At 43.0% G+C, this 26,333-nt stretch overlaps 1 protein-coding gene across 1 annotated transcript in view; it reads right to left on the bottom strand.

Annotated features, from left to right (window-relative positions):
* Positions 1 to 406: 406 nt before the first annotated feature.
* LOC137342374 (calcium-binding protein 7) overlaps positions 407 to 26,333 on the bottom strand; it is a 57,374-nt gene continuing 31,447 nt past the window's right edge. The window contains exons 3-5 of the mRNA XM_068006303.1: positions 24,523 to 24,635; positions 4,009 to 4,162; positions 407 to 534 (exon numbers count right to left, since the gene is read on the bottom strand). Of these exons, the coding sequence (XP_067862404.1) occupies positions 407 to 534; positions 4,009 to 4,162; positions 24,523 to 24,635 (395 nt within the window). The remainder of the gene's footprint in view (positions 535 to 4,008; positions 4,163 to 24,522; positions 24,636 to 26,333) is intronic.

The raw sequence follows: 26,333 nt of genomic DNA, 5'->3' as shown, positions 1-26,333 counted from the left end.
AATACAATATTCAGAACCCTTTCACTCACCAGTCTTGTTTTTTCTCTCTTTACATGAACATGTTTGGATTCACGCCGCCACAATAAGAACTCCTCCAGTCTTCACCATAGGTCTATGCCTATTCAATAGTGTCGTGTATACTGTGGATTTCATCTGTCAGTGGCTCACTTAACGATATGCTATAGGTCCTGTTCATCAACATTGTAAAAGTTTCACAAAATAAAAGTTGTCACATCACCGTGTGTTTTAAAATCCATGCATTATCATGCATCTAATTTCCTGTATTCCTGTATAGGCTGGATGTTCCTTCCGGGACTCCAAAATCAATAGGACTACCATGCAATCGGGCTGCTGTCTGTCAGTTTGTCTGAATTGTCCAGATGCAGGCTGATTTGAGGCTATGCTCTTATTTCATCCCACTTCTCAACACCTGATTTGCTGCTATAAGCATCACGCTGATGATGAAAGCTATAGCGAACGCACAGATGAGACTCTTTCTTACACACGTCTGTTTGATCTGCTGTGTTGAACATGCTGCAGATAGAAACAAAAATAGTTTATTTGCTGAATTCACTTGAAAACTGCACAGCTTTTTGCTGCTCAGGGCTATATATAATGGCCTGACTGAGAACTGATAAAACTTGCCCAGTGAGAGCAGATAAATTCAAATGTCAAATGAAAATGGTGACTTTTTGCTTGGGACTCAAGTATGTTTTAAATGTCTATTGCATGCAAGAGACAGATATGCATGTTCTTTAACTAATATATAGTGGTACGTATATATTAACAGTACACATGTTAAAAATTCAAATGTACTCAGAATCTTTTAAATCTGGGGCAATTGGAAAGATGAAGAACCTAATTCTAGAATAAATACTACCCCATCACCAGAGAGACTATTACTTGCCCTGGAAACAATAAATATACATTCCATGCCACAAAGTCCACATGAAGAAAAAATAATTTGTAATTTAAAAATTTCATTATACCCTTTTAAATATGTATTATAAGTAAAGTCTAACACAGTGAAGAGTTGATCTCACAGAAATTGAGGATTCATATCATTAAAGACTGTTTGGAGATCATTTTCAACTTTCCGTCAGGTCATAAAACTTGTGTTGTGGACTGGCCACCCATTTTAGAAACTGCCTGATTTTCCCCTCCATTAAAATCATTGAGAGTGAAAATCAGGGGGTTTCTATGATAGGCGGCTAGTGTGCAATGTCAGTGTTACAATCAGGCGGCAAGTTGAAAATGTACTACAATATTGCCATATGGGATTTTTTTCAGTATAATTTTATGGTTTTTTTCTCCAAGATCATAAAAATTGTTAAAGGATCATTAACCCTATGTGCACCGTGACTTATCTTAGTGGGCTTTTCTGTGTATTACTATCTAAACATATGGATCACAATTTTTCAGCCCAATGTTTGAGCAGTATAGCTGCCATCCTGAAGTGTGCAACTATGTATTACAAAAGTCAACATTACAATACATATGGAATACTTTACAGTACAGTAGAATTCACCATGTTGTGCTGAAGTACATATAAACTATACCTATCTTTATGTACCTAATGCATATTTTCCACATACTTTCAATGCTGATGTGAAATTAAGATAACTGGAAAATTATTTATACATTTGAAGATTTTGGGACATCTCCCGTACACTGCAATGCAAAACAACTATCAATACACACGTGAAAAAGGCGATATTAAACACAATGGGGTGTTTCGTTCCAGTAGGAGATTCTAAAATATGGTCTATTATGATAAATACCCTTACTCCCTGCTGTTAAAATTGGATAGCCATGTAGTGATGGATAGAATACTAGAGCCTGGTCTCTAGTTGCTTCCAAGCCTTTATTCACAGAGATTCCCCTCACACACACACCACACCCTAGTTAAGCTCTCCTATAAAAAGGATACACGAAAGTTCCCAATTGATACCCACCACCTGAATACAATTAACACTAATTGATATAAATCATACAATTAACACCTGCATTATTCTTTATTATAGTTTTGATTCTCAATATCATAAAGAATATAATAAAGGAAACAATATCCCTCAGCCAAACATAATTAGATACCATAAAGGTTTTACAGAGCATCAAACAATAATTCAAAAACAATATAAAGAACTAGCTATAAAAAAAAGAAATACATTGAGGTAATCTAGCTGTAGCCACATTTGATTTACTCATCTGTATAAAGCTTGTGACCTCAACTTTAGTTGTTGCTGTTTTCCTTTATTGAAACTTCACAATTTAATCATAAGGTGAAGTTAGTCATGTTAGTGACTTTGTGTGGTACAGAATTCGTCTAGGTTTGGCCAAATCTGTTTGAAGGTGTAATACAGCCTCTTCTCCAGCCCCTTTATGGAATATTCCCTCCTGATTGAACATATCTGTGAAAGTTGCAAATCACCAAGCTGGGAAAGGAGTTTGGTTTGAGAGTATAATGGTTAGGTTGATTTTCTTTCCAATGAGCTGAGAAGATGAGGTGACAAAGAGGTGATTGTGGAGTATCCCTGTGACCACATTCAAGGCTATATGAAAATATATATTTTTACAATTCCTGGCATCTTCTGGAAGTTGCACTTCCAACAGCTGGATATTTTGAAACAACAAATACACGTAGGATCCTATCTCCTCACTCTGTCTCCATCCCGCCTATATAATCTTGAAGACCATTCTGAAGAGGTCTATGAGTGCTACGTAAGCTCTACAGAGCCCCTTAGCTGTATCTTCAAGAACTGAGTGATTTTTTGTGAATCCTGAATTTCTACTTTTTCCATCAGTACATTATGCAACACCCTCTATACTTGGGTCTTATTTCAATCACTATTTAAACCCCGTTAAACTGTTCCCATATATCTCTGCGGAAATCATCTTTGATTTTTATTCTGGGATTACAGTCTCGAAAATGAATGTATTGCAATCATCTTGCTCGATATGCTTTTAATATTATAGTGACACTGTTTCCCTTCTCCTCACCAATACTAATGAGCCATTCGTTTTGATGGAAGTAGAAAGTTACATTTAATCATGATTCTTAGTAAGTTTGGAATCGTTTCAGAAAGTTATTAACGAACCAAATCTCCAAAGTTCAGAAGCTTTCACATACAATTAAATTCAGTATTTATTTAAATAAAAGCATATTGTCGCTCAATGCTTCCAACAAGTCCTCTAATTCTCCTTTATGTTCTACAGGAGATGTCAAGTATTCTTTCTGTTGATTGCACTCACTTTGTTCTTGGGGATTCAAAAAAAGCTTATGCTTTTTTAAAATGTCAATTAAGCATCAATGGAAATGTGAAAAGGATTTCTACCAATATCAACCCACAAGTAGGAAAAGAATTTCTGCAGTGATGTCTCCTACTGTTGGGACAAGTATATAGTAACAGTATACTGTTCCTGAAACCTTAAACTGGGTGTAATTATATTTTATCTTAAAGCCTACTTTTTAAGAGTTGTATGGTGGTGCAACATCTCAATGCTGCCAACACTGTGCTACAGGCTGATAAGGTGCAGGCACACCCTTGTAGTTCCTCGTGTTGAGTTTGTGACCTCAATCATGCCACAAGGGTGAGGCAACAAGCAGAAGTGAGCTTGTCCATATTGAGGGATGATAAACCAGAGGGGGAGTCATTATAGGTTGCTCCCGTGTACCTCCAAGTTCCGAGAAGGCAGGAGCAGAGGCCTAAGAGCCAGTTACTCCCCTCATGCCAAATGGCGTGGAGAAAACCTAAAAGAACCAAGGAAACACAATTTTAAAACGGGTCAAGGGAAGACTTTTTGTTTACATTTGTTTATTATTTTCTATTGTTTAAAGAGTAAGTACTCAATCCAATGGTGCAAGTGGGATTCGAGATCACATTGGAAAATATTCATCCTTTAATCAGAAACAAACATTCAGACACACTTGTTGAATTGATGACTGTTGCAGAGGTTTACTGGAAGCCTGAAATAGATAGTGCAATATTTGTATTATATTGGACTTACTGTCAATGTCAACAGGACATTCATCTGGGTTTTCCACATGGCTCGCTTCTTCCGTCATGATGATATTTTCTATGTCTTTCATTGATAAATGTTCACAGAACGCCTCATAAAGGAGTCTCTTCAGCTCTTCCACCGTCATTCTCTGCATATCACACTGCAGGACAAACCAAAGTACATCAAGTTGGTAATCCCAGAGTAGTGACATCGTAACATAGTTATATCAATTAGACTGATAACAACAATTATATATTGTCTTGTCCAATGGCACTCTGTGATTAGCTGATAAGAGTTACTTAATTGTAACTTGAGTTGGAACTTTTGTTGAGTTTCTTGCCCTTTTTCTGTTCATCTGGATTTTTTGACCTCTGCAGTGTTTCTGTAATAATGAATACTTTCTGGTGGTTAAGCTGAATTAATATTTTCAATGTAGAAAGAGCTTCATTGGACCAAAGTCCATTATGACAGGATTCACCATAACCCTAAACCAGGGTAATGTTTATACACTTCATTGGACAAAACCAGTAAGAATGAATGGATTAATGATATTCTGAACATCATGTCATTGTGTTATTTACTTAAAAATGCTATTATGGCACTTATGGCATCATAAACTAATAAGGTGTCAAAACACGCTGCTGTGGAATAATAGGATGTGATTGTATTCCATGACTCCCTATACAATGGCGTCCTGATCTCAGTTGGGGTGTTAGGGCAAGACAGACAGTGAACACAAAGGCCAGACAAGTCTTTTCCCCACAGGGAACAAATTAAAATTCGAGGGTGAGTTGTTCTGTGCTGCTACTGTGTGCCTATTAAAGGCTCTTTATAGAGCAACAGTGGCAGAGAACAGGGTTCAGTTTGGAAAAGAGAGTACTCCAACTTATTAGAGGGACTAAACTTAACACTTTCCATTGCTGGATAACACAAATAGGAATTTATATAAAATAAATTATAGATGGAACAAGGAGGAGCCCGGGGGTGGAGTGGGGGGTGGCGAGTGGCCCAGTGTTGCATATTAAGGTAAGTAACAAAAACAAAAATGTAATCTCTTCTATGGCGGTCTCCAGCGCATGGCCCGCCCAGTTTATGCTGGATTTGGCATTCAGAAATCACCACCTGCCAATTTTGCATATCTCTGTGGGAGTGGGGGGGGGGGGAAGAAATACATCCCCCAAACTCCTATTCTTCATCCAGAAATCGGGCACAGTAGGGAACAATTTCTCCCTCCCCCCACCCCGTTGTAGAATGTTTATTTTGGATTGGTTTAGAAGTGAATGATCAGCAAATTACAATTACTCAAGTTAGAAAGTTACTGATGTTTTGAATTATTAAATGAGAATTTAAAGCAGAATTTTAAACTGTTTACACTAGTCAGAGCAGGCAGGCCGAGTGGTGGCTCAGGGGAAATGGTGACTGCAGTTACATGCTCAGCCTGGTGTATTTTGTACAATAACCCAGACACGTCTCTGTGTTGTCAAAGAGGAAATCACCTGGGTTCATTCCACAAAATCAATAATGCTTCCAAATTATTTAAAACATTTTATAACAATGGATGACATTATACAGTGGTACCTTATAGTACTTGTCAGTTTATTGTTTTATTCCAAACTAATATAGTTTTTTTTCCTCTTTACTGCATATGTCAAAACATGAAATCCTAGCACTTTATTTACCAATCCTGTAACATTTTAAGAGGTACACATTAAACAAGTGTATAGATTTTGAAAAATAACTCACTGTTGATTATTAAATGAATACAAGCTAACGAACATACAAACATATGAATTAAGAGCAGGAGTAGGCCATTCGGCCCCTCGAGCCTGCTCTGCCATTTGATAAGATCATGGCTGATCTGATTGTGACCTCAAATCTACTTTCCTGTCTACCTACTATAACCTTTGACTCCCTTGTTAATCAGGAATCTATCTAACTCAGCCTTAAAAATATTCAATGACTCTGCCTCCACCGCTCTCTGGGGAAGGGAGTTCCACAGACTCATGACCCTCTGAGAGAAAAAATTTCCCTTCATCTCCATCTTAAATGGGAGACCCCTTATTTTTAAACTGTGACCCATAGTTCTAGTCTCTCCCACAAGGGGAAACATCCCTTCAGCATCTACCCTTCCAGTCCCCTCAAGATCTTATATGTTTCAACAAGATCACCTCTCATTCTTCTAAACTCCACTGTATACAGGTCCAACTTGTTCATCCTTTCCTCATAAGATAACCCCCCTCATCTCAGGAATCAGTTGAGTGAACCTTCTCTGAACCGCCTCCAAAGCAATTATGTCCTTTCTTAAATAAGGAGACCAAAACTGCACACAGTATTCTAGATGTGGTCTCACCAATGCCCTGTAGCAAAACATCTCTACTTTTATATTCCATTCCTCTTGCAATAAATGACAACATTCCATTTGCCTTCCTAATCACTTGCTGTACCTGCATAATAACTTTTTGTGATTCATGTACTAGGACACCCAGATCCCTCTGTACCTCAGAGTTCTGCAATCTCACTCCATTTAAATAATATACTGCTTTTCTATTCCTCCTGTCAAAGTGGACAAGTTCACATTTTCCCACATTATACTCCAGCTGCCAAATTTTTGCCCACTCACTTAACCTATCTATATCCCTTTGCAGACTCCTTACGTTCTCTTCACAACTTACTTTCCTCCTATCTTTGTGTCATCAGCAAATTTAGCAACCATACATTCGGTCCCATCATCCAAGTCATTGATATAGACTGTAAATAGTTGAGGCCCAAGCACTGATCCCTGCGGCACTCCACATGTTACATCTTGCCAACCTGAAAATGACCCATTTATGCCTACTCTCTGTTTCTTGCTAGCTAACCAATCCTTTATCCATGCTAATATGTTACCCCCTACACCATGAGCTCTTATTTTGTGTAGTAGCCTTTGATGTGGCACCTTGTCAAAAGCCTTCTGAAAATCCAAATACACCACATCCGCAGGATCCCCTTTATCCACGTTGCTTGTTACTTCCTCAAAGAACTCTAATAAATTAGTCAAACACGATTTCCCTTTCACAAAGCCGTTTTGACTCGACCTGATTGCATTGAGATTTTCTAAGTGCCCTGCTATAACCTCCTTAATAATAGATTCTAGCATTTTCCCTATGACAGATGTTAAGCTAACTGGCCTGTGGTTTCCTGCTTTCTGTCTCTCTCTCCTTTCTTGAATAGAGGAGTTACATTTGCTATTTTCCAATCTGATGGGACCCTTTCAGAATCTAGGGAATTTTGGAAAATTAATACCAATGCATCTACTATCTCTGCAGCCACTTCTTTTAAGACCCTAGGATGAAGTCCGTCAGGACCTGAGGACTTGTCAGCTTTTAGTTCTAATATTTTTTTCAGAACCCTTTCCCTGGTTATTGTAAACGTTTTAAGTTCCTCCCCCCCTTTCACCTCTTGATTCACAATTATTTCTGGCATGTTATTTGCATCCTCTACAGTGAAGACGGACACAAAATATCTGTTCAATTCATCCGCTATTTCCTTATTCTCCTTTATTAATTCCCCAGACTCACTCTCTAGAGGACCAACACTCACTTTACTTATTCTTTTCCTTTTTAAATACCTGTACAAACTCTTACTATCTGTTTATATTTCTAGCTAGCTTTCTCTCGTACTCTAATTTCTCCCTCTTTATTATTCTTGTAGTCATTCTTTGCTATTTTTTATATTCTGTCCAATTTTCTGACCTGCCACTAATCTTTGTGGAATTGTATGCTTTTTCTTTCTATTTGATACTATCTTTAACTTCCTTAGTTAGCCACGAATGGTACATCCTTCCCCAAGAGTCTTTTTTTCTCACTGGAATGTATCTTTGCTGAGTGTTATGAAATATCTCATTAAATGTCTGCCACTGCATCTCTACTGACCTATCCCTTAACCTAATTTCCTAGTTCACTTTAGCCAGCTCTGTCTTCATGCCCTCATAATTGCCCTTATTTAAGTTTAAAACACTAGTCTTAGACTTACTCTTCGCTCCCTCAAACTGAATGTGAAATTCAATCATATTGTGACCACTGCTACCTGGAGGCTCGTTTACAATCAGGTCATTAATTAATCCTGTCTCATTACACATGACCAGATCTAGGATAGCCTGCTCTCTGGTTGGCTCGAGAACATGCTGCTCTAAGAAACTATCCCGAAAGCATTCTATGAACTCATATTCCAGACTACCTTTGCCAATCAGATTCTTCCAATCTATATGTAGATTAAAATCACCCATGATTATTGCTGTTCCTTTCTCACAAGCCCCCATTATTTCTTCCTGTATACCCTGTCTTACGGTGTGGTTACTGTTAGGGGGCCTCTCAACTACTCCCACAAGTGACTTCTTGCCTTTACTATTTCTTATCTCCACCCAAACTGATTCTACATCTTGGTCTTTAGAACTAAGGTCATTTCTCTCTATTATACTCATGCCATTCTTAATTAACAGAGCTACCTCTCCATCTTTTCCTAGCATCCTGTCCTTCCGAAATGTCAAGTACCCTTGAATATTCAGGTTCCAGCCTTTGTCATCTTGCAGCCATGTCTCTGTAATGGCAATCAGATTGTACATATTTATTTCTATTTGAGCTGTCAATTCATTCATTTTGTTACGAATGCTACGTGCATTCAGATACAAAGCCTTTAGTGCTGTCTTTTTACTATTTTTGCAACCTCTAGCCTTATCTACTGCCCCATTCTTAAGTTTGCATGCTGTGTCCCTGCCTGCCACTCTCTGATTATCATTTCCCTTATTGCTACCTTGTTCTCTTGCCTTGTCTTCTTTCTTTAATTTATCACATCTTCCCTTACTTGATCCCTTGCCCCCACTATTTAGTTTAAAGCCCTCTCTACCACCCTAGTTACAAAAATTCGCCAGAACACTGGCCCCAGCACGGTTCAGATGAAGCCCGTCCCAACGGTACAGCTCCCACTTTGCCCAGTACTGGTGCCAGTGCCCCATGACTAGAAACTCATTTCTCCCACACCAATCTTTGAGCCACAAATTTAACTCTCTAATCTTATTTACCCTATGCCAATTTGCTCGTGGCTCAGGTAATAATCCAAAGATTATTACCTTTGAGGTTCTGCTTTTTAATTTAGCCCCTAGCTGCTCACACTCCCTAAGCAGAACCTCTTCCCTCATCCTACCTAAGTCATTGGTACCTACGTGGACCACAACAACTGGATCCTCCCCCTCCCACTGCAAGTTCCTCTCCAGCCCAGAGCAGATGACCTGAACCCTGGCACCGGGCAGGCAACACAGCCTTCTGGACTCTCATTCTCGGCTGCAGAGAACTGTGTCTATCCCCCTGACTATACTGTCTCCTACTACCACTACATTCCTACTAACTCCCCCTGCTTGAATGGCTTCCTGTACATGGTGCCACAGTCAGTTTGCTCATCCACCCTGCAGCTTTCATCCAAACAGGCTGCAAGCACCTCAAACCTGTTGGACAATTTCAAAGCTGAGGCTCTTCCACTTCTTCCTTCTCGATCGCCTTACCTACCTTGCCCACAGTCACACCCTCCTGTCCCTGACCACTGACCAATTCAGACGTCCCTATCCTAAGGGGTGCGACCGCCTCCTGGAGTAGAATGTCCAGGTATTTTTCCCCCTCCCTGATGTGTCGCAGTGTCTGCAGCTCGACCTCCAGTTCAATGACTGAGCCGAAGCTCCTCAAGCCACAGACACTTACTGCAGACGTGTTTGCCCTGGATCACACTGGCGTCCAGGAGCTCCCACATTCTGCATTCGCTACACATCATCTTCTGTGCCATCTTTATTATGTGTTAATTAATTTATTATTCTTCTTAATTACATATCCTTCTTTAAACAGAAAACCTCCTGAAACATCAACATATTATTTCATTGACAGTTGAACTTAAATCTGCCTCCTTCCCACATGCCTAAAATCAACAACTGCCCCTTGGCTTGTACAAAGACATTATCTCATTGGGTTCTCCCATCACCCCACACGCTTGAGCAGACAGCTACAGTACATCCCGTTCATTTTCCTGCCTCATATCCTGACTTTCTTAACCCCTCCTTGAAAATTCATATTGCCGTGAACATCTCCTGCCTATTATACTCTGGCCTTTCTAGATTCACCATGGCCCATAAATTGCTCTGAGCAGCGAACCAACTGCTCTAAGAAACTGTCCCGAACCACTGCTCATGAGATTTAAATTTACCCACTAAGTTACCGTGTTCTTTTTGGCGTCAACTTCCTTGAAATCCGAGTTCAAAAAACAGCAGCATTCATTCCTGGGCTGTGTGAGCGGGGAAAGGATCTCTATGTCCCCTCAACCAAATAGCTTGAAGCAAACCACGTTGTGAGAACCAGGAAATGAAACTCAATTGACAAACCACGCAGACTAAAAACCGATAAAGTTAGTAAACGTACAATAAAACGAGGTAGAGAGAGCAAAATAAAGAGAGGGTAAGATTTAAAGAGTAAGATAAAAGAGGCAGAAAGAAAAAATTAAAAAAAATGTTTTAATTTGAAATTTTATTTTTAAGTTTCCAAAAGCTATTAAAATCAGGAATAATGAGACTCCACATTTTTAAAAGTTAATTTTCAGTGCCAGAGAGGTTGTTTGGTAGTCATTAATACTTACCATGCCATTAAAAGTTAGTTTAGACCTAAGAAAACTCAGTGTACCTTTTTTGTGGTGAGATTAGTTAGTTTCCAGCTGGGCAGGAGAGCAAGTTCCTGCTGGTCCGTTGATTGCAGCCGGCGATGTCCCTTTAACGTGAAGCTTTCGGATCACCAGTGAATCAGGAAGAGCAAGTTCCAGATTTGACTGCACACATGCGATCGCCACAACTTGTTCTTCAATTTGCCCATTAATAACGGTAAGCGATGTTAGGCTCACCGTTATTTTACAAGCAATTTCCAGCCCATTTATCAATTAGTGCATTCTCCCACTGGGCTCTTGATGGCAGAATGTCCATTTCCATCCACCAAAATCAACTAATTTTGCTAGCAGAAGCACTGACATTAATACATTTTTCACTGTTTCAAGACTACCACTTGAGGCCGGTAGTCAAATCTACAGCTCTCTAGCTTAAAGGCAGTAGGGTTTAAAATTATTTTAGAATGGACCATAATGCCACTACATCTTGTTTGTGAGTTCTGATGAACCATCCATCATCATAATGCTCTCGTGATCTACTGTCAAAAGTTGAATAACTCTAGCATCCAAAACAGGTCTGTTTCGATTTGGTACTATTTGAAACCAAATGCTGGATTTCTTGTTCTTGGGCTTTTTAACACAGACTCTTTTCCCAATGGCTTCATTGTTGTTTTGTTTAACATCAGTAGTAAATTGTTAAGAATCCTGAAGCTGTTTACCTCATGGATCACCAACAGTATTCATTCTCAAGTGGCACATTGACTATAGCAGCGCAATCTAGCTGAAACCTGACTTGCTTGTTGTTTATGCTTTGTCCTTGCTAAGTATTTCAATTATCCCTGGGTGCCTATCTATTTCAGTTGCTTTGCTGGTGATTACATAAATCTATACAAGCTTTCAATGTCAGTTCAGGCTCATGTAAAAAGAGTAGACTCTTTCTACTACCATTGTTCCGTAAGCCAATAATTACTTTGTCTCTGATTACACTTTCCTTTAGAGCCCTGTGGTCACATTTTCTAGATAAGATGTGGAGGTTTGCTACGTATCATAGTTTCACCAGGCCCCTGGTCCACAGATTATTGGAAATACAGCGTTCACAAGTTTTATTAGTTTCTCCAATCACCCTGTTAAGAACAACCTCCATACAAGTCCTATCTTCATCTAACGCAAATAGAAGACCATTAAGTACTTCTAGTGCCTCTTTGCCCATACTGGTAATTATGCAACACCCGCCCTTGTTCTTGGGGTTTTTAACACAGACTCTTTTTCCCAGCGGCTTCATTGTTGTTTTGTTAAACATCAGTACTAAATGGTTAAGAATCCTGAAGCTGTCTACCTCATGGATCACTAACAGTATTCATTCTCAAGTGGCACATTGACTATAGCAGCGCAATCTAGCTGAAACCTGACTTGCTTGTTGTTTATGCTTTGCTGTTCTTTGGCGAGCGGACCTCTACCTTGAGGAGGCTGAATGCCAACTCTCCGACACCTCCTCCTACCTTCCCCGGACCATGACCCCACCGCCGAAAATCAAGCCATCGTTTCCCAGACTGTCACTGATCTCATCTCCTCTGGAGATCTTCCTCCCACGGCCTCCAACTTCATAGTCCCCCAACCCCGCATTGCCCGCTTCTACCTCCTTCCCAAGATCCACAAACAGGACTGCCCAGGTAGATCCATCATTTCCGCCTGTTCTTGCCCCACGGAATTTATTTCTTCCTATCACAATGCTATTTTTTCTCCCCTTGTCCAGTCACTTCTGACCTACATCCACGACACTTCAGATGCCCTCCGCCACTTCAACAGTTTCCAGTTTCCCGGCCCTAACCATCTCTTTTTCACCATGGATGTCCAGTCACTCTATACCTCCATCCCCCACCACGACAGCCTGCGGGCGCTCTGCTTCTTCCTTGAACGGAGGCCCAACCAATCCCCATCCACCACCACCCTCCTCCGCCTGGCTGAACTTGTTCTTACTCCACTCACTTCTTCCAAATAAAAGGTGTCGCTATGGGAACCCATAAGGGTCCCAGCTATGCCTGCCTTTTTGAAGGATACGTGGATCATTCCTTGTTCTAGTCCTACTCAGGTCCCTTCCCTTACCTCTTTTTCCAATTTCCACCCTTCCCTCACTTTCACATGGTCCATCTCTGACTCTTCCCTTCCCTTCCTCGACTTCTCTATCTCCATTTCTGGGGATAGGCTGTCAACCAATATCTACTATAAGTCCATTGACTCCCACAGCTACCTTGATTACACTTCCTCCCACCCCACTTCCTGTAAGGACTCTATTCCATTCTCCCAGTTTCTCTGTCTCCGTCACAACTGTTCTGACACCTTCCACATCAGTGCTTCCGATTTAGCTTCCTTTTTCCTCAACCGAGGATTCCCCTCCACTGTAGTTAACAGGGCCCTCGACCATGTCCATCCCATTTTCCACACTTCTGGCCTCACCCCTTCCCCTCCCTCCCTCCCAGAACCACGATAGCCACCTCCAGCGTGATGCTACCACCAAATTCCCTCTCAGCGTTCTGAAGGGACCATTCCCTCTGTGATATCCTGGCCCACTCTTCCATCATCCCCAACACCCACTCCCCTTCCCCCAGTACCTTCCCATACAAGCGCAGGAGAGGCAACACCTGCCCTTTCACCTCCTCCCTTCCCACCGTCCAGGGCCCCAAACACTCCATCCAGCTGAAACATTGATTTACTTGCACTTCTTTCAATTTATTACACTGTACTCGCTGCTCACAATGTGGTCTCCTCTACGTTGGGGAGACCAAACGCAGATTGGGTGATCACTTTGCTGAACACCTCCGCTCAGTCCACAAGTGTGACCCTGACCTGCCGGTCGCTTGCCATTTTAATTCTCTGCCCCTCTCCCACTCTGACCTCTCTGTCCTGGCTATCCTGCTACACTGTTTCAATGAAGTTCAACGGAAGCTTGAGGAACAGCACCTCATCTATCGATTAGGCACTTTACAACCTTCTGGACTCAACATTGATTTCAATAACTTCAGCTCATAACCACTGCTCCCATTTTTTCGGACAGCAGGTGCTGGTAATGGTTCTGCTGTTGCCATTTACAGCTCCTCGAGACCCATCTTTTGTTCCTTTACTTGTCCCATTACCACCCTCCTTGCCTTGCACCATCATTCCTTTTGTCATTTAATCACTCCTGCCCTCCACCTTATCACAGACCTTCCCTTTTGTTCTTTCCTCGCTCCCCCTCCTCCCCTCCTTTCCCCTGGCTCTGTACTTGCTTAAAAACTGTTAAACCTTTAACTTTTTCCAGTTCTGACGAAAGGTCATCGACCTGAAACAATAACTCTGTTTCTTTCTCCACAGATGCTACATGACTTGCTGAGTATTTCCAGCAATTTCTGTTTTTATTTCAGATTTCCAGCACCCGCAGTATTTTGCTTCTGGTAATTAATGTAGTAGTTCTGATATTTTTTGATTAGTTGCTGGGATGTGACACAATCTCCTAGTGAACCTTTATCCTCCCAAAGCTTTTCCAACTGCTTACTGCATTCAGTGCCATCTCTAATTTAGCTGAGAAAACAGATTTGTAGAACAGATTTGAAAAATTGTACAGTGCTGCATAGTTGGTGTTTATCATTTTGAAATTTTAGATTGAAATTACTTCAGCTGAAACAGTCACACAGAACAGATTACATTCAACTAAAAACAATACAGGATCAATATTTGATCAGTTTAAAGTACGTAGACTACTTAGCTGCAAAGGAAGCTGGCTTCTCTGACTTTAAGTATTTGTTTTTGTTTCTTCTGTATCACCTTGTAAAACATTCTGGCAGATTCAGGTGAGTTACCTCCAATTCTGACACCACTCAATATTTTTTTATTAAGGTCATTTGATAACAAACAAGAAAAGACTTCGGAGCTTAAAAATTTACTGTTTAATGTTCAGCCATATTCAACTAATCACATGCAGCAATCAATCATACAAGCACTTTCAGTTCAGAGCAACTGCCAAAGAGCTTCCTGTTCTGGATTAGGAATGCAAAGATACAATCAATATCGATACAGTGGCCATCACGCATGTCATTGAGTATGAATAGGCTAATTAACCACAGGGGCATGATGCCTGGTCCTCCCCTTACTTGACACCCACATACATGCATTACCCAACATGGATTGGTGGAAATTAATAAAGACTTGGTTTCTTGGTTGATTTTCCATTCTCTAACTGTTAACGCCCCCACCAGTATCCTGCTAAAGTTCACTAAGCACACATCAGCCTGTGGTTCAGCTATTCACTGGGTAAACATACTGAGCAGCAGAACAGCTGGGAACCGTGGAGAATTTTAACCATACTGAGGAGCTAGGCACTTTAGGGGCAATTTTAACCTAACCTGCCTGTCGGGAAACTGACAGGATCGGGTGTAACACTGGTTTTACACCCTGCCCGATTTTACTTTCCATTGAAGTCAATATTGGGCGGGGTGTAAAACCGGTGTTCCACCTGATCACCTGGTTTTCCCGCCCGGTGAGTTAGGTTAAAATTGAGTTGCCTCATCTATATTCCTCCATTTGTGCCCCATTGAGAAGAGGGGAATTGTAACCCCCAGTCTGCTTCCCATGCTTCCTGAACATTGTATATACTTGGTTTCCTTGGGAGCTAAAAATTGATGTGCCTTTGACACAAAGTGAAGTTGTGTTGCTTGGATTCCTATAAACCCCTGAAACTCAGCGAAACTCTGTTTCACCGAAGATCATCTCTAATACATCCCTGATCTATATGAAGCAAGGAAACTGTGAGTTAGGCAGCCCACGACAAACCATTTGCTCTCAAAGAACGTCTATTCTCCCGCAGGTGTGTGGTTTACTATTGAAAAGAAAAGGAAATTATTTTTTTTCAGATCAGTGCAGACCTGAGGCTTGATTTTAATTGGTGCTTGACTGAAATTACCATGTCCCATTGAAACTGAATGACACACTAGCTCACAGGAGAATTTAATTCATCTGAAGAGCCACATAACCATTAGTATTACAAAGAGATATATTTGTACCTCTATTTCCTTTCTTGTTCCCATATTTTATGCTTTCAAACTGCTGGTTAGAGGCAGCAAATTTATCCATTAAAGGCATGCTGTAGCTGGTGTCTTGTGGCTAACTGGGAGCTGCTTTCCACAGTCTGCTTCATTCATGACATTACTGAGCCAAAGATCCCTCTCTCACCACAACCTACACTGGCATTAGGATTGGGAGTAGTGCCTAACCCAACGTTACATACTGCTTTCATTTGTGGGCCATTGTTGGCCCATGATCGGCCATCCTTCCCGTTCCCCTTCCTCCCACCTGGGACTAACCTCAGGGTCACTGCTGGTGAGGTGGGTGGCCCAAATTGGAATGCTGGCAATGGGCGAGCTGCCTCTGGAGTTGTGACAGTCGCTGGCGGCTCGCCCAAGTTATCCAAATGAGGCCCGAGGAACAATTTCATGTGAGCTTTGGGCCTCCTGGTTGTTGCGCGTGCTCTGTGCACATGGCTTTGGTTATGTGCCTGAAAACTGTCCATAACCAATGTATACCATTAAGTTTATTAATTTCGTCAATTAATTATCAGATTGTCCATCGATACCACTGTTTCAGCTAATGAGTTGGAGGCGGGGCGGGACATTTTCAATGATTCAATGAGGTCAAATCTTTCACTCAGTGGTGCACTGGTCCTCTGGAGGGTGGTTGGTTGTGTGAAGGATAATTTAATTTGGACCAGTTAATGTATTGCAGTTCAAGTGAGCTGCCCCTAGACGTGGATGGTAGATCTGCAGATGGTTCTTTGATGAGGAGTTAAAATGAAGGGGTTAAGGATTCATTTGGTCCCTTTTTAGGTAAAGTGCCTTGTAAGGTTTATGGGTTTACCAACCAGGGTGATCTTGGAAGTGTCAGCTGTGGCTTATTTGGTAGCATTCTCACCTCTGAGTTAGAAGGTTGTGGGTTCATAGTCCCACTCCAGAGACCTGAACCTAAGCACAAAATCTAGGCTGATATTCCTGTGCAGTACTGATGATGTGGTGCACTGTTGGAGGTGCCATTTTTTGAATGAGATGTCAAACCGATGCCCTGTCTGCCCTCTCAGGTGGATGTAAATGATCCCATGGTACTATTTTAAAGAAGAGCAGGGGTCGTTCTCCCCAGTGTCCTGGCCAATATTTGTCCCTCAACCAACATCATTATCTAATTGCTGTTTGTGGGACCTTGCTGTGCGCAAATTGGCTGCCGTGTTTCCTACATTACAACAGTGACTATGCTTCAAAAGTACTTCATTGACTGTAAAGTGCTGAAATTGTGAAAGGCACTATATAAATGCAAATCTTTCTTTCTTTGAATTCTTTCAAGCTGCTGCAATTTTGCAAATTGCATGTACTGACCGAACAGATACATTTACCTCTACAAAGCTGCTCCACTGAATTACTGGGACTTGGATGGAAACATCACTACAAAATTTCACTTCCCCACTTCTATTCAACTACCAGTGATTAGAACCTTGAGGGTGCCTCCCTCTTTTTTTTTTGCAAGACTGAAAGAAATTGCTCAGATATAAACAAGCTATTTACTCAAATAGATAATCAGAGATTGAACGCATACTCTGCTTGAAATTGGATGCAGCTTTCTTTCCCCGCACTCCCACAGACACATAGGGGTAAATAGTGGGTTGAGGGCAGGTGGGTAGTGAAAATACTCTGTTTTCGGAGCGGGGCTGCATCCCAGCTCCAACGCACCTACTTCTGGGTTTGACCCAGACGTGTTTGGATGCGTGTGTGCTTCTGACACCCGATATTTAAAGGGCCAATTTAAGTCTTTAATATACTTAATGCTATTAACCTCTTGTGTATTGAGTTACACAAATCATTTTAACTTCTCCTGAACATGTATCCTGTGGCGTCTGAAACACGCCATGGAAACGGAGGCGTTTTGCAGCTGGTCCTCATTGGACCTTTAAACCAGTGATTGTCACATGTGAAGAAAAGGTGAGTTTTTGTAGCAGTGCAATCAGTTCTCTCAGACAAACCTTTGGCTGGGAGTTCTTTGCGTTTAGACTGAGATTTCTTTGTTCACACTCAGAATTCTTGTGTTCAGACATATTTACCTACATTTTGGACCCCCTCAAACTGACAACATCAGGATGGGGGGGGAGGGGGTCGCAATGGATTTATTTAGCAGTACATCTGAGGAGGAGGCACGTCACTATCTGCAGCAGGCAAGGTGTGCAGTTCTGGGAGTTGCAGGTCTACAAGACAGAGGTGTGTCACAAGGACCTGCAGAAGAGCAGAGAGGGGATCAATGGAGGGGCCGAGGTCGCAGGAGGCACTACCCACGTGAGAGGGTCTCCAGGCAGAGGCTAAGCTTCCTGGACCTCTCTGAGGAGCAGTGCCTATGAAGGCTCAGAGTGAGTTGCCAGGTGGTTGCAGACATCTGCAGGGTCCTTCATGCAGAGTTTCTCCCAGCTGGGCTTTGTGGCCACGCATTGCCTGTCGCAGTTAAAGTCACCACGGCCCTCAATTTCTTCGCTTCCGGATCCTTCCAGGGTGCCACCGGTGACATCACTAGGGTTTCTCAGTCTTCTGCACATAAGTGTATATAACAGGTCACAGATGGCTTGTTTGCCAGGGCATCCCACCACGCCAACCTCTTCTGTGACGACATCAGCCAGACTCAGAGGGCAGTGGGTTTCAACCCTCTGGCTGCCTTCCCACAGGTGCAGGGTGCTTCTGATTGCACACATGTAGCAATCTGAGGACCTGCACATAAGCCAGGACTGTTCGTCAACCGAAAGGGATATCACTCCATCAATGCGCAGCTGGTTTGCTTCCACCGGAAGAGGTTTCTACAGGTATGTGCCAAATTCCCTGGCAGCTGCCATGATTCCTTCATTTTGTGCGAGTCCAACATCCCGGCCCTCTTCCTCAAGACAGACTTAAGGCTGGCTCCTTGGAAATAAGGGATGCCCCCTGCAGACATGGCTCATGACACCTGTGAGAAACCCCACCAATGAGGCACAGCAGCGGTACAACGACAGTCACATCACCACCAGGTCTGTCATTAAGCAAGCCATAGGAATGCTGAAGATGTGTTTCAGGTGCCTGGATCGATCTGGAGGAGCCCTGCAGTACTCATCAGCGAGGGTGTGCAGAATAATAGTTGAGTATTGCGTCCTGCACAACACTGCTCAACAGAGAGGGTTATAGGTGGAGAAGCTCCAATGCACTCATGAAGCATACGCATCTGCTGTCAACATTAAAGAAGACAATGAGGAGGAGCAGGAGGAGGAGGAGGAAGGCAATGAAAATGGGCAACCCATTGGCAGAGCAGCATCACATATGGCTGCTCATGATGCCAGGGAGTCACTCTAATAGGTTCTCATAAGGAGATCTGCAAAATGAAGATAGTGAACTACTCAGACCGCGTGGAACAACCACCACCACCAACACACTCCGTTTGCACAAAACACTCCTACAACCACACATACACATATTGTAAATGCGCCCAATGGGTGGCATGAAGTCTTGATGTTTATGATGAAGTACATGAAAGGGCGCTTTCACAAAAGGGACTCAAGAATGGACCGACACTGGCAGTGATGGTGACAATTATAACATTTAATGTGCATGTAAGAAAAAACAAATATAAATGAAAAACATGACATTGCGTCAGACACCCTTGTGCTTACCCTTGGTAATCATACCATAGAATCATAGAAAGTTTACAGCACAGAAGGAGGCCATTTGGCCCATTGTGTCCGCGCCGGCCAAAAATGAGCCACCCAGCCTAATCCCACTTTCCAGCACTTAGTCCGTCGCTCTGTAGGTTTCTGCTCTTGGAGTCCATATCCAAGTACTTATTAAATGTGATGAGTGTTTCTGCCTCTACCACCCTTTTAGGCAGTAAGTTCCAGACCCCCACCACCCTCTGGGTGAAAATATTTTCCTCAGCTCCCCTCTAATCCTTCTACAAATTACTTTAAATCTATGCCCCCTGGTAATTGACCTCTCTGCTAAGGGAAATAGGTCCTTCCTATCCACTGTATCTAGGCCCCTCATAATTTTGTACACCTCAATTAAACCTCCCCTCAGCCTTCTCTGTTCCAAAGAAAACAACCCCAGCCTATCCAATCTTTCCTCATAGCTAAAATTCTCCAGCCTGGCAACATCCTCGTAAATCTCCTCTGTACCCTTTCTAGTGCAATTATATCCTTCCTGTACTCTAACCAGAACTGTATGCAGTACTCAAGCTGTGGCCTAACTAGTGTTTTATACAGTTCTAGCATAACCTCCCTGTTCTTATATTCGATGCCTTGGCTAATAAAGGAAAGTATCCCGTATAGCCTTCTTAAACACCTTATCCATCTGTCCTGCTACCGTCAGGGATCTGTGGACATACACTCCAAGGTCCCTCAGTTCCTCTACGCCTCTCAGTATCCTCCCAATTATTGTATATTCCCTTGCCTTGTTTGCCCTCCCCAAATGCATTACCTCACACTTCTCCAGATTGAATTCCATTTGCCACTTTTCTGCCCACCTGACCAATCCATTGATATCTTCCTGCAGTCTACAGCTTTCCTCCTTACTATCAACCACATGGCCAATTTTTGTATCATCTTAATCATGTTCCCTACATTTAAGTCCGAGTCATTAATATGGACCACAAAAAGCAAGGGACCTAATACTGAGCCCTGCAGCACCCAAATGGAAATATCCTTCCAGTTACAAAAACACCCGTCGACCATTGCCCTTTGCTTCCTTGGCCACTGAGCCAATTTTGCCACTTTCCCTTGGATCTCATGGGCTCTTACTTTTTTGACCAGTCTGCCATGTTGGACTTTTTCAAAAGCCTTGCTAATATCCATGTAGACTATATCAAATGCTCTACCCTCATCCACCCTCCTTGTTACCTCCTCAAAAAATTCAGTCAAGTTAGTCAGACACGACCTTCCCTTAACAAATCCATGTTGACTGTTCTTGATTAATCCATGCCTTTCTAAGTGACGATTTATCCTGTCCCTAAGAATTGATTCCAATTATTTGCCCACCACCGAGGTTAGACTGACTGGCCTATAATTACTCGTTCTATCCCTCTCTCCCTTTTTAAACAATGGTGGTTACAAAACCTTAGTGTCCTCTTCCTACCGCTTCTATGTGATGCATCCGCTATGGCTTCAGCAGAGGTAGTGGCAGGTTGCCCAGGTCCCTGCCCTGAGGTTTTGGAGCCTGTGAGGGCCCCGCCAAAGTTTGTTCCACCTGCAGCATTGTGGGTACTGGTTGAGTGTGGGGGGGGGGTGGGGGAATGGGAGAGACATGGGAGCGCTTTGAGTGGCGTCCCCACTTCCATGTCCGCTTTCGCATCATCCCTCTCCAGGGCCACATCGCTCCCATCACTCTGCTGGACAACAGCTTGGAGCACATCTGAAATATCAGTCTACCTGTTTAAGGCCTCAGAATATTGGTCACCCTGAGTCCGCTGGCCATTGTCATAACCTGAATGGACTCATTTGTGAGCCGTGCTTGAAGCTCAATGGAGGCTGCCATTCTCTCCATCGCAGACATTCCCGCACTTACCTGTGCCACCATTTGACTAATGCTGGAGGTGGACTTCTCCATCCTCTCCGCTATTGTGTAGAGTGTGCATGGCACGTTTTCCAGTACCTCATAAAGATGCAGCTGTCCCTGTATCATTCTCAATCTCAACAATGGTCCCCGCGGTTCAGCACCTGTGTCCAGCTGAGCAGAGCTTGAAGAGGAGTGCGCCCCGCCGACCCGGACCCTCCACAGCTGCCCCTGCCACCGGTGTCTGCTCTTGCTCACTTGTGAGTGGTGAATCACCAGGTGGCAACCCAACTAACTCTAACAGGACCCACCAAAGTGCCAGTATTTGCGCTGGTACATGGCTGGATGTGATGTGATGGTGCACCCTCAGAGGAATGGAGCTCCTCTGAGGAATCGCCCTCTTCCATGGTGTGTGCCTTCTCATCAATCCTTGAAGGCCCTGGAAGAGAGCATAAAACAATATTAACAATCATCACAGAAGTTATTTTGCAGTGAGCGTACTGAGGTGTGCAACAGGTCAATCATTGATAAATCAATTCATGTTGTGTGTGAAGGATGTTAAAGTTTTGTCACCAGCTGTTTGTGGATTGCCAGTCTCGCATCTCCGACAGCCAGGCATTCAACCGTGCGGCTGAGCTCCAATGCCTCCTCCTCTGCCTTTGTCAGGGGCACTATTTGTGGCTGTGCTCTCTTCTCCTACAAGGGGAGAAAGAACAGACATGTGAGTGAATGAAGGTGATGTGATCACCCGATGGATGCATTGCTTTGGGTGAGGCTGACAATGAAAGAGATGCATCAGAGGGTGAGTATCAGACAGATTCATCACATTGCATCAAGATTGGGCTGAGAGGTAGTGGTGGGTTCACAAATGGGGAGGTGAGGAAGCGCACAGAAAGTGAAGGTAAGTTGATGATGAGACTTAAGTGGGTGTGAGGAGTGATGTGATGGAGTAGGCTTGGCAAGACAGAGTGAGGAGGGTAATATACACCACAGGGTATAGGTGAATCAGTAACTGTACTCACTTTTCCTGACCTGGTTAGGTCATTACAGCACTTCCTGCACTGCACCCACGACCTTGCCACGATGCTCCTGCTGCTCAGCTCCTCCGCCACCTCTAGCCAGGCCTTGTATCCTCCTATCACCCGGGTACAGGATGTACCCCCTATTCCTTACACTGGCTAGCAGCAACTCAAGTGAAAGGTTGTTAAACCAGGTTGCTGGCTTAGTCCTTTGGTGCTCTATATCTTCAAATTCCTCCCTTCTCTCTCAAAATCCATTGCTGCAATGGCCCTTTAAATACTCTAGTTCCCAGCATGTTATTCAGGTATGCAGTACGCCTGCTGTGCAGCTTGGAGACGTGAAACTTGGAAGTCACATTAAGAGCCTTCAATTGAGTCGCGATCGCTTGAGCCAACGCTCGCAAAATGTTTCCATGACTATTCAGCACCCCCATTGAGTTCCCGCCGCCATGTTAAAATTATGCCCGTACTGGACAGACACCCGGCAAATAATTTCTTACCTTTTCTTTGCATTTTAGAAAAAGAGTCACTTAATGTTTGTTATTATGCAGCTGCTCGCCTGAAACCTACCAGATGGTGCGGTAAGCAACATTACAGCATAAACTCACAGGGGCATTTTTTTGTGCCTCTGTGCGGAGAGCAAACATTATTTAAAAGGAGAGCACGACATGAACCTTCAGTGTCTGATCCGGGCCTAATCTGAGTATTCGGCAACTTTAACCTGAAATGGACCAATTTCAGGTTCAGGATTCTGTTTGATACTTATCGAGGCGTTTCATTTTCTCTGTGTGTTGGCGCAAGTACTAACTGTGTGTTAAGGTGTAGTAATTTTGTGCATTGACTTTAATGGAAGGGGTGCTATCTTTTGCCCAAGCTTCTGAGATTATTACTGGGAGTACATAGTTCTAATGTACATGGTCCCAGCGTTAATGCTTTTTTTGGATTGCTTAATGTGCAAAGTTACTCATGATTTACTTCATTCCCACAGTGCATTAATTTCCCCTATTTAAAGCTGGAGTTAGAGCACCCGAGGCAGTTGGCTGAGTTTGAGTGTTGAGCAGAACAGGACGTATTGCCTAAAGGAGTTTTCCAGGAAACTACAGCATAGGTAAAACGGCAAATCTCTCTGAGATGAATATTATGGAGGAGGAAGGGGAACAGAAACAATACAAGACTACAATCCGGGACTTTGGAGATGATAGGAGATTATGCAGAATTTGCTACTATCCAATGTAGTGTGAGTAAAGCAACGCCCAGTGAGGAACAGCATGTAAGGTAGCTGCACCTCAACAGGTATGTGATCTCAGAGCTGTCTCAGCATGGAGCTACTGCATGCTTCTACACCACTTATGCTTCTGTGCACCAACAGGAAACATCACTCAGAGAATCCAGTATATCATTCAGCGCTGCTGCAGCCCAAATTTTACTAGACACGTGACATTCCCTCGGTACAAGGTGGCATTGATTGCACTGATTTCACTATTCATACATCTGCAAGCAATACCATCTTTTCTATCAACAGAAAGGGTTACTGCTCTCTGAATGTTCAGACGGAAGGCTCATTTTCTGAGGAGTTCTCATGACCCACACATCTTGAAGGATGGGTCACCTGCGCCAAACATGGCTGATGACACGTCAGTGGAACTGCCCAAATGCCACAAGAAGAATCCTGTAATGATGCACATTTATGAGGCAGAAATATAATAGAGCAGACCTTTAGCTTCCTAAAACAATGTTTGCGATGTCTAGACCACTCTGGAGGAGCCTTGCAGTATGATCCAGAGCAAGTTGGCAAAATAACTGCAGAATCGTGCATGGTGCATAACATTGCCATTGAAAGCGGTATACATATGCTAGATGAAGAGAAGCTGCCACAAGGCAATCCTCAAGAAAAGGTTGAGGAAAGCATGGATCCTCTGCAACATCTGAGCCAGTGCCCAAAACAGCATAGCTGCGATAGGCACTCATTAACAATTCTTTCACTTGAGGCCTCAACTTGGTGCTTTCTGAAAACAGAATGCAGAAATTTGTAAATACTTTGTTTTATTGGCACACGTGCCTGTGCTAAAATCGCAGAGGAATGAATTTCAGACAAATGCATCAATGTTCCTACATTAGTATCCCACAGCGTAATTTCAGGGGCGGTGAGAATAAAATGCCAGTTCAATGCACAATCGTAGCTATAAGAGCAAATTAAACCCTGGGATATTTTCTCAGTTGCAGAATGTTGCTTGGGTTTTGGTTGATTTTTTTCCCCCCTGATGTCTTACCTTCCAAAAAACATTATCAAAGTCAGTCCCATGGAATTTTTCTGGAATTGCAGCTGATGACAGTTTGGGACCTAGCAATGTCACAAACTCTTCAAAGTCCACCTGTCCATCACCTGAAAACAAAATATATCCTGTTAGTTACGAATTTTCTAAATTAGTCAGAACAGCAACTAACAGGAGCATAACTTGAACCATGTTACAATATTAATGTTAGCATCAGGTAGTGGGCTGGGACTGCAATGAATATAGTGCTTGCTCCCAGTAAGATTGACATGACTTTGAGTCCAAAGGTTGTCTGTCACTTGTGTCCACCTGCCTCTGTTGAACAAGATTACTAAATGATATGTTGGCCTAGAGATTCGTTCACGCCCAGAAAGGGGCATGCAGGGTGTGGGGGGGTGCACTGCACGCTCCTGTTCACGTGGGCAAAGGGATCACGCATGATTTGTGCTGGGACCTCATTATCATGTGTCACATGTGCAGAGCCAACGTGTCACGCGTGCTGCTTATTGGCTTCGTGGCTGTTTGGGGAGGGGGGTTGGGGCGGGAAATCAGGCGTCTCTGACGCCACTTAAAGGTAGCCTGCACCTCTTAAAGGGGAGGTGCCCTCAAATTTACTCAAATATGAATTGAGTTTGTCACCTCCCTGATACAGTGGTGCACAGCAAACTGGGAGATGTTGCTGATGTCACCTGCTGCAGCTTGGAATGACCCTGTGGCATAAAAGTTAAGGGCCACGGTGACCTTGAGAGCTACAGGCAGTGCTGTCCATGTTCTGGTTTGGGGCTCCAGTTGTGGCTGCAGCAGGTGACATAGCTCAGTGACATCCTCCTTGGTGAAGCGAAGTGCTTCACACATTGCTCCTCGGTGAAGTTCAGGTATGAGAAGTGCTCCCTGAAGACCCATAGTAGGTATGGCCTCCTGAACAGTGCTCTCCTCCTCCCTCTTCTCTCAGCTGCTGCGGCTCTCTCCTCTCTTCATCGCTGCACTTCCTCCTCCTCCAGGCCCAAAGGCAGACCTACCCGGCCACCCATGACTGGAATAAACTGTTTGCAAAGCAGATAAAAACAATTCAGCATCAGCACAAAGTTGTTCCCAGAAGTCAGAATCACTGGTGAAATGGAGAAAATAGCTAAAAAATAAAGACCCAGATGTTAACTTGTAGACTAAGAGGACAAACCAGCAACTAACAATGGAGTGGATAAGCCCTTTAGATAGCGTTCCTGCAGGGTTCTTGCTGACTGTTAGCACCACGATTTGCTGGGCAAGCTAATCACATGATGAGTCGGGCACTTTGGGGCAGTCAATTTTCTCAAAAAGATCCTAAAACAAGCATAGGACCCTTATTTTGATATTGCAATGAGGCTTTTTAATACTTCCGGGGTGCGCTCATGACGCTTATGGAGCAGCCCGATCCAATATGGTGGGTGCTACACTTCCGCTGTGGGACAGACAGGTGTGTGCCGCCCACCATATTGGACCCTTAGGCGCCCATTTTATGCCTGTGAAATAAGCGCAGCATGATCAACTTTCTAGGCCGTTATTTTGAAGTGAAGAATTCCTTCTCAGGCCAGGCAAAGAAATGCAGGAAAACAAAATGGCAATGTTCAAATAGCCGTTAGTTATAAAGCAGCAGTAAAAATGGTCATGTCCATGTCTGTGGTTCAGTCTACCCTCCTGGTTAAAAAAAAGCCTTTGAAATGGGAGAAAGCAAGAAAGAAGATTAAATACAGTAACACAGGCCAGACTATCAATTCCTACAAGCTTTCTAATTCTTGAATGCAATATTCATTAAAAATATTTTCATCTTG

This window comes from Heptranchias perlo, chromosome 25 (assembly GCF_035084215.1).
Source record: "Heptranchias perlo isolate sHepPer1 chromosome 25, sHepPer1.hap1, whole genome shotgun sequence".
NCBI classification, from domain to species: domain Eukaryota; kingdom Metazoa; phylum Chordata; class Chondrichthyes; order Hexanchiformes; family Hexanchidae; genus Heptranchias; species Heptranchias perlo.
The sequence above is the reverse complement of the archived record's forward strand: the minus strand, read 5'-3'. Positions and strand labels throughout refer to the sequence as shown.